The following is a 15,053-nucleotide window of genomic DNA, read 5'->3' on the forward strand; positions in this document are numbered from 1 at the left end:
CGCCTGTCCAACCTATTATCTAAACTCCTTTCCTCCCTCTGCCTCTCTCCTTCGTATCCTTCCTCGGGTATAGGCCTTGGAGATTGAGGGGGAGGGGCGCACACATAGGCCCACACAACCCTTGCCCGCCGTCCGGTACCGCTGCATTGTGTTTCGTAACGGAAGGAGAAAACGATATGGTGTACGGCAGACGCTGACGAGGGGGAGGGGAAGGGCTGAAGGGAAGGAGGGAGGGAAGGATTCAAGGAGGGAGGTACACGTCATCTGTCGTCAGTGTACCTGGAGTGGACGTATATCAAGGTCGCTCCGCTGGTTCCTTTCGAGCACGCCTCTCCTCCACGCGTTGTCTTGCTCAAAGCGCGTCCACTGCCCTTCGTCCCTGTGACTTCACGTGCCCCGGCTTGAAAATGACGGCCATTGTGTAGGGCTACCCATGTGCACCCACCGACTGCCCTCACACCACGCACACGAAAACAGACACACATACAGACATACATACATACAGAATCCCCAGACAGACAGACAGAGAAGAAGACACGGAGACATACATGCAGACACACACACACACACCACAAAGGCAGGAAAATATTCAAACTAAACATCAGGATAAAGATTCGACAACTTTTCCTGTCTTCTCTCAGATTAAGGAAAGCAAGTAAGTATACACGGCGACGCTTAAAAAGTAGAATAAAACGCACAAAAGAAGGGAATAAAGAGCGAACCCTAGCGAGGACATAAAAGATAAAATGAAGGAGGATGTGATGGAAAAGAAGAGGAGGAGGGAAGCGAGTAAAACAAAGGTAAAAGAGAGGCGGGGAAGGAAAACAACAAAGATAAAAGGGAAGTCAGGGAAAGAAACAAGGTAAAAAGAGGAAGGGGGAAAGGGGAGGAGCGGGAAAAAGAAGAGAGAGATAAAGAGAGAGAGAGAGAGAGAGAGAGAGAGAGAGAGAGAGAGAGAGAGAGAGAGAGAGAGAGAGAGAGAGAGAGAGAGAGAGAGAGAGAGAGAGAAAGGAGGGAGAAAGGAGAAAGGTGAGAGGGCATGGATCGAAGTGACGGTGTAACAAGGAAGCAGCAGTGAAGAGAAAAAGGTAGGGGAAGGGAGAGGGAGGGGAAGAGAAAGGGGAGGGGGGAAGGTGGGAGCAGAAGGAGGGGGGAAGGTGGGAGCAGAAGGAGGGGGTGAGGGAGGTGTGAGGGGACATAAAGGGCGAAATCAGTGTTGTGGTACTGTGGGGTCAAACTCCAGCCTCACCCCTTTGCCGCGGCTGCCCACCCTTTTAACCCCGGCCCAGAACTAACCCCGCTCTGTTCTCTTCTGTTTTATGGCCCAAGGTTTTCCCATGGCTCGTGTGGCGTGTCCAGCTCACACACACTGTATTTTTTCTCTCTCCCTCTCCTTTTTTTTCGGGGTGGAGAGAGAGGGCTGGCTGGCCGGCTGGCGGAGAGAGGGGAGTGGAAAGGAAAGGTGTGCCAGAAAAGCATTGCCGGGTTACTTGATTTTCCAATTAATGCAGAAAAAACGAACGCTTTGGAGTGGAGTTTTGATAGGGAGGACTTTTCTGCATTTTCTCGTTTCGTTTTGCTTTCATTTACTGATTCTCAATGGCGGGATATGGAAAAAAAACCTTGGCTATGAAATTGACTACACGGAAAGAAAACGACATAAATGTGTGGAGAGAGAGAGAGAGAGAGAGAGAGAGAGAGAGAGAGAGAGAGAGAGAGAGAGAGAGAGAGAGAGAGAGAGAGAGAGAGAGAGAGAGAGAGAGAGAGAGAGAGAGAGAGAGAGAGAGAGAGTGTGTGTGTGTGTGTGTGTGTGTGTGTGTGTGCTACCCTCCCTCCCCCCCCCCACTGGTGACCTGCCTGGCACCAAGGACTGCCGCCTCATTAACAGATAAGTGGTTTGCTAATTGTCATCGCCGCTGCCTGGCCGCAAATGGCATCGATCCTTCATGGCGCGAGACATCAATACACAAGGTGACACAATTGCCCTTTTAAACATCCAGCGCGTGATTTAGAACGAGGTTAAGAGTTACGACAACAACAAACACCTTAATTAACTAGCAAGAGAAAACGATCCCTATCCTTTGCCAGCTTTTTATTGCAATGGAAAGTCCTACTGGAGAAGCACCAGAAGAATCATGCAGTCTTGACTGCACAGCCTATATTGGGGAGGCAATATGAGAGAGAGCTTTAAATGAGTTTTAGGGGAGTCATGAATAGGTCAGAATATACTAAATTTAAATCTGTGAAAGAACTGAGCACCTATAAGAAAAAAATAAAAGGTAGAGAAAGTGAAGGAATGTATCAAGAGAATTATATAAACAACCTTTAGGAAAACAACATGCGTCAGGTAACACACACAAAGGTATCAAGAGAATCACGAACAGACGCAGCAGCAGTTCCACACACCATTAGAAACAAGACAACATCAGGTGGAGAACACTCACAAAGGTACACTAAAAATAACTCTGCAGGTAAGGAAGTACTGTACATACACCTCCTGGAGACAATATGAGGGAGACAGAGCGTGCGTGACCTCTGCTGGGGTGGAGAGGGGTGAGGGGGGTGAGGGGGCTCTGGGTCGGGCGAGGTTGCGACAGTGAACACCAAGACGATGACCTCGGGTTCTGGCCTCGGCCTTGACGGGGTCCTCTACCAACGTATAATTTGATCACCGTCATCATCAAGCTCGCTCCCTGGTGCCCCTCCCTCCCACCCCCTCCTGTGCCAAGGCTGTGGGGCATGTATTGAGGGTATGTGATGAGAGAGAGAGAGAGAGAGAGAGAGAGAGAGAGAGAGAGAGAGAGAGAGAGAGAGAGAGAGAGAGAGAGAGAGAGAGAGAGAGAGAGAGAGAGAGAGAGAGAGAGAGAGAGAGAGAGAGAGTGTGTGTGTGTGTGTGTGTGTGTGTGTGTGTGTGTGTGTGTGTGTGTGTGTGTGTGTGTGTGTGTGTGTGTGTGTGTGTGTGTGTGTGTATTTCAAGTGCCAAAAAGTTAATGCGTGCCTTCAAAGACATGTGCGTGTGTGTGTACGTGCTTGTGTATACGCACATTAAATACTTCATGGTGGGCGGTGTGAGCGGGTCGACCTCCAACACACGAGAATCCAGGAAAGAATATAGACAGAAGGGACGTAATGACCACTTCGGCTTCCCTGTCCCCGTCAAGTACCGTTAGGGTGGACACCAAGCGACGGCTGCACGCGCGTGTGGGGAGGGGGGGAGGGGCGGGGTGTGTGTTTTCCTTAGCCATATTCGGGAATGATGATCCGTGCTTTCGGCTGATACGCTGGAGGAGCTGACAGACAGTTTCCTAGGCAAGGAGTCATAATGGTTTACTGTTATTTCTTGAACCCAAAAGACACCCACCCAGTAACCCTCCAACAAGCTACAGTGTAAACTAATGCTCGAGGGATACAGACGATGAGATATGGATTATGAAAAAAAATATTGAAAGTTCGTAATATGAGCTCTTGCAGCTGTGTATCAGAAATCGCCGGTCTTTCAAGCATATAAGTGAACAATTTTTTTCTGCATGATCATCTCTCCAATAATGAGGGAAAATTCCTCATTTCTACCACGAAAGGGCCTCCTGGACGATAAGGGGAGGGGGCAGGGGCACGGGTTTCCTAGCGAGACAGGAAAGCCAGAGCAGCAATCAAGGCCGCAAATGTTTGACGCCGTTGTAGACACAGAGGTGATCAGAGTCCTGGGAAGTTTTTGTCCAGATTCGACTCCAAGTACAGCGCCTCGTCTGGCACCCTCACCTCGAGGCTTCCGGGGTTATACCTGAGTGTGTCCTTCGCTTCGAGAGTCTGGGAGCAGGGCGGGGGAGAGGCGGATAAGAGAGGGGCACCAGCGTCCCCCCCATGACTAATGCACCCTTGAGATCCTTCAGGGAGCGAAGGAGAATGAACTATAATATAGAGAATGAGTGTGAATGTTCGAATTTCTTGCTTCACTTCACCTAAATGTTGGAGGGACAAATTGAAGCAAAGTCAAGTTTAAATATAATCTTCGTTTTCGGCTGTGATGGCAGAGCGGGTGTAGGGCTCTTTGGGGGAACTCTTGGACAAGCAGCAGCAGCCTGAGGGGACTCTTGGCTGTGACTGCTGTTGGGCTCTACGTGACGCGAGAAGGTCGGCGTAAGGAACTTGGGCCGCCTTAGGTTTGGCCTTATATTTTTCGGCTGAAATATCTGATGGTAATATAGCAACATAGATACGAAAATGGGAATATTATGACAAACATCTTTTTTCAGGATTAAATAAAGGACAATGTTCACCACAGACTGGGAATGCACTAAATATTACCTTTAGTATTACGTTATAAAAAGAAACAATTGGAAGCTGAACACATCCTTTAACAATATCCGGTAGAAGTAAAAACAAGTTTCCTTGATTCTTCGTTTGTTAGATGTCTTGTGTTCCCCTTTGTAGCTTTCTGGGTTCTGCACACTCACTGTTAACATGGCCAATAAACAGACATTCACAAAAATATACATATAATCTTAGCACGATATTTTCACGCTCTACTAGACTTAATTTTCTTTGCCAGACTTTAGTATTCCTGTTAGCCTTGACTCAGTCACGCCCTGGGGCAGGCCAGCATAAGCACAGCCACGTGCATCACACAGCTCTGTACACATGCCGAGTCCACGGCAGCGGGGGCTGGCTGGACTGATGCGGCAAGCAGCATTGAGGAAGATTCGGAGGGAAAAGGCAAACAAACAAACAAACAAAAAACAATATATATATATATATATATATATATATATATATATATATATATATATATATATATATATATATATATATATATATATATATATATATATATATATATATATATATTTCTAGTGATGCCTTACACGGTCTCAACTAAACATTTTCTTGGGGCTTAACTTTGGGCAGGAAATACGCCATACTTTGAGGTGGAGGTCTGCGCAAGCGTTACATATTAGAGGCTTATCATTCCAGCTCTGTGCTCCACAAGAGGACTCGTTGCGGTGTGGTTGTAATAAACGGAGGAAGAGGAAGATGCAAATTAACAGCTGTTATAGTTAATCTGCCTAATAGAGTGGATACAATACTACGGAATGGAGGAAATTTTTGGCATAAAGCAATCAAATACAGAGACGCTCCGATTCTTTTTTGTAATATTACATTATCTCATAAAACGTCACCTCTCCTCCTGCGCGGCGCCTGTAAGCCTCCGGACTCCTAAGCTACGCACCGATATCACTATCACATGAGCAAGGTAATACAACGCGGAAAAAAACGTATCATCATCAAATTGTCCTGTAACTCGCTTTAGCCTCATTAATCTCGAAGAAGACACAGAACGCCCCAACATTTCCCCTTTCCACGCCCTTAAGGGTTCTTCGCAAATACTTCGGAATATTTGTGTGTTCCGCTCGTTCATCATATAGTTTACTTTATGTCTACGGACCCTACTATCATGAATGACGGAAAGTGTACGTCACCACCATCACTCCCATTACCACCCATGCAAGCACACTCCTCACGGCTTCACTCACGCATCACATCCACCAGTTAACACCCCCGCGGAAATAAACCCACGTGAATTTATCTTAGTTTTGCATATACTTCACACGGACCAAAAGTCAACACTGGTTTCTTACACGCTTACGACAAACGAGCACTATGTGCTAATAAAAAGGGTTAGATTTTATGTTGTCTCGTTACCTACATAAACAGGGCTGTCATAAGCGTCTTTTGTATCGTCACCTCGCCACCAAGAACACTCCTCCTGTGAGCGCCGCTCGCACGCAGACGCACAAAACACAAGGCGTTGAAGTCACCACCTGAAGTTATCCAATATTTAGGCGAATCCTTGTCGGGCAAGGTTACGGAACGCCGTGGCTCTTTCACCTTTAACCACTTATCCTTTTTTTCTGACTGTCAAGGTGACAGCCAAGATCATTGCAACATCATGTTTTGCACCAAAAATGTTTTTGCCTCGTGTAGGACTGAGGAGTCATATACGCACTGAACTCACAAAACGAGACGAAGAGGCGGCAGTGACGGCAAAGCAAGCAATCGACTGAGGCGTATAAAGGCAAGATGTAACATCCCAAGCAGAGTCGTGCTGTGGGTGTGATAACTCCCCGAGGCGCATGTCTTAAAACTGTATCAAGCGGCTTCCGAGTCCCGAAGTGCGCAGTATCTGGTGCTGCGAAGTGATGACAACACACCCCTCCATTCCACCACACTACTGACGAAGGTACGCTTAACACTCACACTCCGGCAGAATCATCATGCCCAGGACGGCGTGTTCCTTGGCGGCGGCTTCTGTGGAGGAACTGTAGTCGTGGTGGTGTCGCTGCTGCTGTGGCTGAAGATCCAACTCACAGGAAGTCACCATGACGTCGGGTTCAGCAGAAAGCACAAGCAGGGCGGTGCGAAAGGTGGGACTTGCTCACTAGGGGAACTGCCACACCGGGCACAGCAAAAACCAGCGTGCGTACGGCTCGACCCGTAGCCAGGTAGTGAGTGTGGGGTTGGTCGACAGCCCCGCCTGCCTCTCACCCCCCCGTCCCTTCCCCATCCGTTTTCCTCCCATCCCTCCCTCCTACCCGCTTCCCGGCCTCCGCCCAGACCAGCCCTGCTCGGCACAACTTGGCCTGATGGTGACCAATCCCCACCCAGGGACACACACACACACACACACACACACACACACACACACGAGCACCCAGACGACTAATGCATAACGGAAGTGGCAGATTGAGTGAAGGCCACCGATGTTAAATCTCATACTTTTCTCCGCCAAGATAAGTTGCTCCTCATCTTCCTTGAGTCACACGGTGGTAACGCAAGACGCAAATAACGCATCAAAGTACAAGTCCGAACAAGAAAAGGTTAGAAAAATACTTAAGGAAATTATTTGCAGTACACATTCAAACAAGTCGCCTAATTTGGAACTGAATCGTTTATAAATAGTTCACGGAAAAAAATGAAAAAAAAAAACTTGCTTGCTTAGGTAACACACACACACACACACACACACACACACACACACACACACACACCAACCCTTTACTCCTGCACACGCCTGCACCTCTTGACCCACGGCCCAGCCTCCACCCACGATCACACAACCTTCAGACACCCAAACAAACTACGCATAAAAAACACACACACCATCCATTTAGGAAGCGTGGGATGGGTAAATCTCGAACCAGGGCTGGGAAGACTACCAAATCGAGCAGCAAATAAGAGGAGACAAAAACTAGAAGGAAGGAAGCTATAAAAAAAAGTGGAGAAAAAATATGACCGGAGAAAGACCAGGGCTACATGTTGAGGTGCGGTCTAGTACGAGCATGAGCAGCCTCACGTCACTCTCCTCGGCTTGTGTGATTTACCTCAACACGGAGAAACAGTGTGATTAGAGGAAATTTTTAACTATTTTTTGTTTGCTCATTTTAACCACTTTTATTTTTCCTCCTTTTACTTTCCTTACCTGCCTCCTTTTATTTTCTTTACGTCTCGCTCTGATATATCAAATTTATGTGATGCTACGCTTTCGTCCCCCCCCCCCTTTTTTTTTACATATTTTAGGATCGGAAAACACACGGGAATGATAAGTATGAGAAAAAAATATTATCTTCCTACGCCCGACAGCGCGATCCTCTTGATCCTGTGGGGTGACTCGCTCTAACGCGCTCACTCGTCATGTGTTTTCGCTTTTCGCTTATTTTACATTATCAAACTGACCCACTTATATACCTTTTTATATTAATGAGAGAGAGAGAGAGAGAGAGAGAGAGAGAGAGAGAGAGAGAGAGAGAGAGAGAGAGAGAGAGAGAGAGAGAAGGGGGGGGGGGAAATCGGTGCCTTGGTGAGTCCCCAGGGTCAGGTGTGAGGGGACGGGGCCGACAAAGGGAGGCAGGTCTCAATGCCTCCCACTGGTGACTACTGGAGAGGCCCACGTGTTGAGACCCTTCCCTTCCTCGCACTCCCCCAGTCCCACGTTAACTCTTCACCCTCCCTCCGGCCCCCCATGTGTCTGCCTGCCTGTCTGTCTGTCTGTTTCGGTCTGTCTGTTTCTCTCATATCGCGGATGCTTTGAGGTGTGCGAGAAAACTATTATACATGTTTCCTGTTACTTCTTTTTTGCTTTCGTCGTAGTATTTGATGACTATTATGCAAAATGAGAACCGGAAGCATCACCGAGTTTTGTGCAGTGATTTTTTTTTTGTATACCTGACGCTTGTCTGCCAGAGATCCTGTTTGTCTGTCTGTGTGTCTGTCTGTCTGTCTGGATGTTTAAATTATCACGTTTTTCTGTCTCTGTTCGTCTGGCTTTTTGTCTGTCTGTGTTCATGTCTGTTTTTTTTTGTTTTTCTGTCTATTTGCATCTCAATAACTGTGAAAAAAAGTTTTGGATGGTAGTGTACTCCAAAGATAAATCACACACACACACACACACACACACACACACAAGCTGTCACCTGATACACCGCCATCTATCCGCTCTCAAAAAAAGCTTACGTATCGGCGTTCCTTACGATTCTAATCTGTATTTTCTTACCCGATTCTGCTTCACTCAAGTGGCTGCTCCGGGCGGTGGGCTCCTGACAAACGCCACTCGAGGAAACCAACGGAACCAAAGGGAAGGTATACATATATTCACCTGGTCACCTTCAGAGCGGGCAGTCAACAGGAGACTCGCAACTTACCTTTATGCATGGGTGAGGATGAGTTATGTTGGTCAGGTGTGGCATTCATTTTGCTCTGGAAAGAAAGAGAGAAAAGATTAGCCAATGTACATAAACATAAGCACAAAATACCTCTATCCTAAGCCTTTCGCAACCTGGCGAGGGTTCTGTTGCGGGGATTTCTGGAAACGAGATGGTTGCGTAAAATATAAGTTTGGGGATTCATCGGAACAGGTATTAGAGCCCCTGACAAGGACGGAAGGGAGCAAGCCAGCAGAGGAGAAGAAGCAGAAGCAGATAAGGCTGTGTAGGGCTAGTCGTGAATGTGGTATGTAGCAGGCGAGGGTTAGTGGAATGTAGATGGAAATGCTACGGTGGCGGGAAGTGGATGAAGGCGGAAGGGCGACTAAAGGTTTGTTTCAGTCCTCTCAGCCGTGGACACTGAACAGTAGACGGCGATGTGGTGGTGGTGGTGGTGGAGGGTGAAGGTGGTAGTGGAGGGTGAAGGTGGTGGTGGATGTTCTACCTCAGTGACCACCTCTTCTCTTGCCCTTCTTTTTTCACCCTTTTCATTTCCCTTTTTTTCTCTTTCTTCCAACACTTCCTCCTTTTCCTTCTTTTCCTCTTCCTACCCCTTCCATTCCGCCTGCCAGTCATGTACCACGTCTCCTGTCTCTTTTCCTTTCCCTTCTTCTTCTGTCACCGGACTTGTACAAGAGAGGACGTGCCCACCTTTCCTCAAACGCCGGTCTATTGATAACGAAAGGATGAGGAAGACGCATGAGAGAACCTTCGAAGCCTAAGCGAATGCGCATCGATTTCGTTTGTTCTCGGCGAGGGATCCGATTACAGATTTGGAATCCACTTTGATGAGGATTAACTGGCGTTTATTGTCTCTCGGAGTGGAAGATTTTTCTTTTAGGGTTCAATATGAAATAGGATTCGATAGACAGTCATGGGAAAGAGATCATCTTGATCCTATATTTTGTGCAGGATATCAGTTATACCACTCCTGCATGATCGTGCCCTGGCATAGTATAGAGGTTGCCAGAAGCAGCGTTATTACAGTAGGAAAAGTACACACGGATGGAAGGAGAAGGGAGTGTGGAAAGGAAGAAACGGGGGACCACATGCATGAAGGAGGGAGGGAGAGAGAGGAAGGAGTGAAGGAGACGGAGGAAGGAGTGAAGGAGACTGGAGGAAGGAGTGAGGGAGAGGGAGGAAGGAGTGAGGGAGAGGGAGGACACCCGTTATGCCTCCCCCGCACTCCCCTCTCCCTCACAGCCACTCTGAGCATCACAGTGCAAATATCAAGGTGAGATAAGAGGGTCAGGTAGGGTGTGGTCGGCTGCTTGGTCGGGCCGAGTTTATAATGGCGGGGCCGCGAGCGCGGCAAGCAGGGTAAACAATGCTGCCACCACCTTGCTCACCACCTTCTGATCGGGGTACCGCCATGGGCAGGGGGCGCGATTATGATCCATAAGGCATAGTATCCAACGATATTCTTACGGGCATAAAGCACATTCCGCCAGGACCAGCGGATGGTGAAAAATAATTGAGTCATATTCCCAATCTCGTGGCGCAAGCAACTCGGGCGTGGCCCTGGGCAGCAGCGGAGTGCGTAACGTGCTTCCTGGTATGTTCACGCACTTACGGCTCTTGTCCAGAAAACTTTCTCACCGTAAATCTCCCTTTCACAGGGATGAAAAAGCAGAATCGGATGATTCTGATAGCCCCGAGTAAAAGCATGAGTCTGGCGGCGGTAATTCACCTGACCAGACGCGGCTTGTTGAGGGGCAAAAACTAAAAACTTTCCGAGCAACAAAACACCTGAGACCAACACTTCAGGAACAGCTATATAAATAAAATCCCTCGTTCAGAGCCCCCGAGACCGTGGGCGGGTCCGGGTGTGGTTCCTGATAGTTTTTGTCGCTCTTATTGACATTTTGCCGACCGTAAAATGACCAGTTAAGGAGAACCCTCGAGGACACTCAGGCCCAGATATGTGCCACCCTCCGAGACGGATCAAGAGAACCCACAACAGTAAACAGTGTGATCTTGCCTGCCTCCATGTGATCCTCTCTTATAAATAAACACGCTGCTCTGAGAAGAAAAAAAACACTTTTGCTTAGTCTGAGTAAAGACGAATAACCTCTGGCATAAGCGGTTACAGGCGTCTCCATGTCTTTCTCGTTTCCTTAACACTACTTCCTTTGACTTAAATACAGATAACGAGAAAACAATTTAACATTAGGAAACTAAATATGTAAGAAGTAATACTTTAAAGTGTGTGTGTGTGTGTGTGTGTGTGTGTGTGTGTGTGTGTGTGTGTGTGTGTGTCTGTGTGTGTGTGTTCACTCAAAGAGTGTATGGGCCGAGGTGTTGGCGAGTGAGAGTGTGGGAGGGAGTCTGGCGGCGGTGCGGGTATGTGGAGCAAGTGACCGGACCTGCTGAAGGCTGCGGCGCGGGGAGACGGAAGAAACCGGGTGGCAGGCGAGCCTCCACGGGCGCCGAGTTGAAGGTGCTGACGCTTCGCCTCACCTCGCCCTCGCCATCCACCCGGAGGTTCCCTTGATGGTATACGGTCCCTCTCTTGATTCCCCTAATTGGACAATGTTTCACCACTTCTTACGGTCGATGAAAGTTGCATTCACTCTTTGAAGGCTTCACCTAGTTTACTTTATATAGGCGTGCCCCTGTGTGCCATATTATACAGGGAAAATTTTACCATGGGGATTGAGTAAGAAACTCTTCATTACTAACATTTGACTCCAGGTTCCTCGTCTGCACCCACCGATCACAACCCATCATCTCACCGCAACAATAGGCTTTATGCACCTGGAGCCCCAGCATCTACCCGACGAGTGTTGGCAGGTGTGTTGTGGCGAGGGAAGGGGGAACGCGCCATCCCACAAACGGGTTATCTCTGGAGTAGAGTCGGCCGGCCTCTAGCGCGCCTGAGAGGGATGCTAAACTTCCCCAAAACTGGATTCAAACTAGATTGTTATCTCTTTCAACATTTTAAGGTTAGTAGCAATTAAGCGTCGGGAAATGATGTAAAATACTTTAGGGCACTTGGCATTTTGCATGTTTCGAAGACTATATCGATGGTACGTCTTAAAATCCATCGTTCATTGGATAAGCACAAAGAAGGGTGCGTAATTGATTTAAATGAAAAATACTATAGAGGTTCCCTGGAATTAACAAATTATAACACATTCCCAGAACAACCCGGCCAAGGGGAAGATTATCAATGGTTACACTTCCTTTACAGAGTGACATTTCCAAGGAAACCTTAGAACACCGGCCGCGTCACCTCCAGCAGGTCCTGGAGCAGTGTGGTCCGGCGCTGGTCTGTGGGCTGCGGCTGGGAAGCGAGGGAGGGCGGAGTAAGTAGAGCAGGTTTGGTGTAACAAGGCCCATTATTTCACAGGAGCCACGAAAAGGTCAGAGTAGCAAGTTAAGCACTCACTTCGAAGTCTGTGCGTGTGTGGCATTTCTGGTTCAAATCTCAAGGGCGACGCAAGGACTTGGTTACAGAAGCTCCCTCTGGCGGCCTCACGGGGAACATAGTGGTCACGATCAGCTGATCTTTGTTTACGTCTACCAAAGGTGGGGCTACTAAAGGCAGGGCAGGGTGGTGGGTGGCTGTGCTCGTTTTTATACAAGGATCCTGTTGCCGCTCAGAGCAGAACAGGTTATCAGGACAGAGGCTCCGGACTCCAAGTGAATATGAATCTCCTTATCCAGAGCAGAAGGACGAAACGCAAGTACCCAGGTTAAAATCATTACGGAAGCACTGATTTCTAGTAAGAAGCAAAATTAAAGGAAAATAAAGACCACAGCATTCAAGGGCGGCAAAACTATGCATGCAAGGCACACAGGCTGGAGGCGCCCCGCAGCCTCCGGCAGGATGGGATGGGATGCTTGTAGCGATAATTCAGCGGTCCGCTACGACCATCCCGGAACAATAAATCATGACTCGGAGCCGGCAAATTATACACGGCAGAACCCCAGCCAGACACGTGCTCTCCCGCAGGTGTGAACAGAGTGACTGAAGCCCAGAGTCCGACTGTCGCTAATCGTTATCTCCTGATTCAGCTCGCGGGACTTTATGACGCCGGGCTGTTACGAGGCTTGCGGGGCGAGGGTGGTAGGTAGCTCACACTAGAATGTTCCGCCCCCATCCGCTCAGACCAGGAGGAAGACGGGGCGAAGTGGGTGGAAAATTTATTAGAAAAAAAAAAAAAGAGGCATTCCGGCCGTCCTTGAAAAGTAATTCGTAAGTGGGAAATTGTCTCGGAAACTTGGTGTGACCTTGACGCTACGAACAGATGATGAAAATGACGATTATAATGAGGGTGGCGGTGGTGATGTTGAGGGTGATGACAATGATAATGTTAATGATTAAGTTTACGACTCCGATTATGATGATGGTAATTAGTACGATTCCTGTGGGTAATTTGGAAGAAGTGATTATCAACGCCTGCAATACGAAACTACAACAAAAATCACGCATGGCATTAACAGACGGAAAAAAAACTACGATTCTAAAATTGAATAAAAGACACATGATTTAAGACATTCATGAGTGTACTGATGGCCGCTACTAAATGCCACAACACGTTTCAGGAGTCCGTGGCACCGATCCATCACTTCACGGCTCGCGGGGTGGCCGGGTCCTCGCAAACGGGTGACGTGGGGCAAACTAGCTCGGGTATATAACGTCCTCCCCGAGACTTGTCATTACCATCACGTTAACTACTAGGTGGAGGCCAAGTGACAGATGAGAATACCAATTACTCTTCCAGAATCACTAAAATTATCATTAGTACAGTAAAGAGGGCTATATTCTCTCTCTCTCTCTCTCTCTCTCTCAGTGGTTTCCCCTTCAGGTAAGCCCGTGGCCCGGCAGTATTCTCCTCGTCAGTATCTGGGGCCAGGTGTTGGCGGGACTGGCCGGCGAGGTGCTCCAGGCCACCACTGACTCGCGCCCGACACACCTGCCTCACACACCTGCTCCTCGCGTGTCCACGGACTCAAGTACACTTTTCTTTTGCTTTAAGATTCGAGTTTTTGCTCTTAGGTCGACAGTATAAACAATGAATTACAACTTTTATGCTTTTTGCTCGTTTCTTCCATTCTTTTCACAACGAGCAAGGTAAGGAAAGACAAGAAACTGCAACACTGCCAAGAGAATCTATATAAGAATAAAAGATAGAGGCAATTCCGGCTTCATTGTTATTATTCCCGGAAAATATTACCTGGTAGTCCCTCATTTCATTTACTTGTTTTATTCTCGTGCTTCGTTTAAGAGGCACAGAATGATATTAAGCAGATAAGAGGAAACTCGTTCTACTTCTTTGAGTATAATAAAGATCACTAACACCTTGTTCCTTTGTTCGTCTTGGGTGGGGAGAGGTGGTAGGGGGTGGAGAGGTGAGAGGGTGAGGTAGGGATGGAGGAAGAGTGAGAGGGAGGAAGGAAGGAAGGGAGGGTGCGTGTAAAAGAAGGGAGGAGGCGAGTCGAAAGACTGCCGGTGAATCACAGATAAATGAAACCTCTCTGGATGACAATAAAGGTGGTGACAATGAATTTCCCGGAGACACGAAGGCAGCTTTTCACCATTTTCACCGTTTTTTTCTTCTGTTTCTTTCTTCCTCCTTTCCTCTTCCCCTTCACACAACTTTTATTGGAATTTCTCTTTCGGCTCCACCTGGTCCCTTGCCGGCGACTCTACCGTGTAATTAAATGTTCGTGTTCTTTGATCGGCTTTTAATGCGTAAATACACTCGGGCTTTTACTTCATGTTTTTATTTAGATATTCGAGCGTGTACGTAGATAACACAAATAAACTTTAATTCATTTGTTGAGGTAAACTGAAAAAAGAAAATACTCATGACCTTAACATCTACTTCTAGCATTCTAGGTCGAGCATCTCATTCCTTGATTCTATTCCTGTTCTTCTCCATTTTTTTTGCTTTTGTTTTGCTTGTCTGTGTCTGACTACGTTCGATTCTCTCTCTTTTTCTCTCTCACTGACTTCATACGCTATTTATAAGGAAGAAAATACTAATTAACCTGTAAACAACACTTATAAAGGCTTCATAAATTACCTCTTACCTAAACTCGATTAGAATAGAGGCTCCAGTAGGCAGGAACACGTGCGAATAAATTAAGAAAATAATTGAACGTAGAAACTTCCTCCAAACACTATAATGACTGTTTGGTTCTCGTTTGCGTGATGCAAATAAGAAAAACGAATTTACAGATGGCTGCCTCTATTCTTAAACTATCAAGTGTCCAAGATTAAATCACTGGAGTGGAGAGAGAGAGAGAGAGAGAGAGAGAGAGAGAGAGAGAGAGAGAGAGAGAGAG

General features: G+C 47.4%; 1 protein-coding gene across 8 annotated transcripts in view; it reads right to left on the reverse strand.

Annotated features, from left to right (window-relative positions):
* The window catches only part of LOC127001478 (zinc finger protein rotund-like), a 261,691-nt gene that overhangs the window by 60,131 nt on the left and 186,507 nt on the right, over nucleotides 1–15,053 (reverse strand). For 5 of the 8 annotated variants that reach the window (XM_050866049.1, XM_050866058.1, XM_050866041.1 and 2 more), the window contains one exon: nucleotides 8,697–8,751. In XM_050866049.1, coding sequence (XP_050722006.1) covers nucleotides 8,697–8,751 — 55 coding nt within the window. Of the gene's footprint in view, nucleotides 1–6,255; nucleotides 6,515–8,696; nucleotides 8,752–15,053 lie in introns of those variants that run through there. The other 3 variants (XM_050866096.1, XM_050866087.1, XM_050866077.1) reach the window with 1 other exon arrangement.

Source organism: Eriocheir sinensis, chromosome 2, assembly GCF_024679095.1.
Source record: "Eriocheir sinensis breed Jianghai 21 chromosome 2, ASM2467909v1, whole genome shotgun sequence".
Classification (NCBI taxonomy): Eukaryota; Metazoa; Arthropoda; class Malacostraca; order Decapoda; family Varunidae; genus Eriocheir; species Eriocheir sinensis.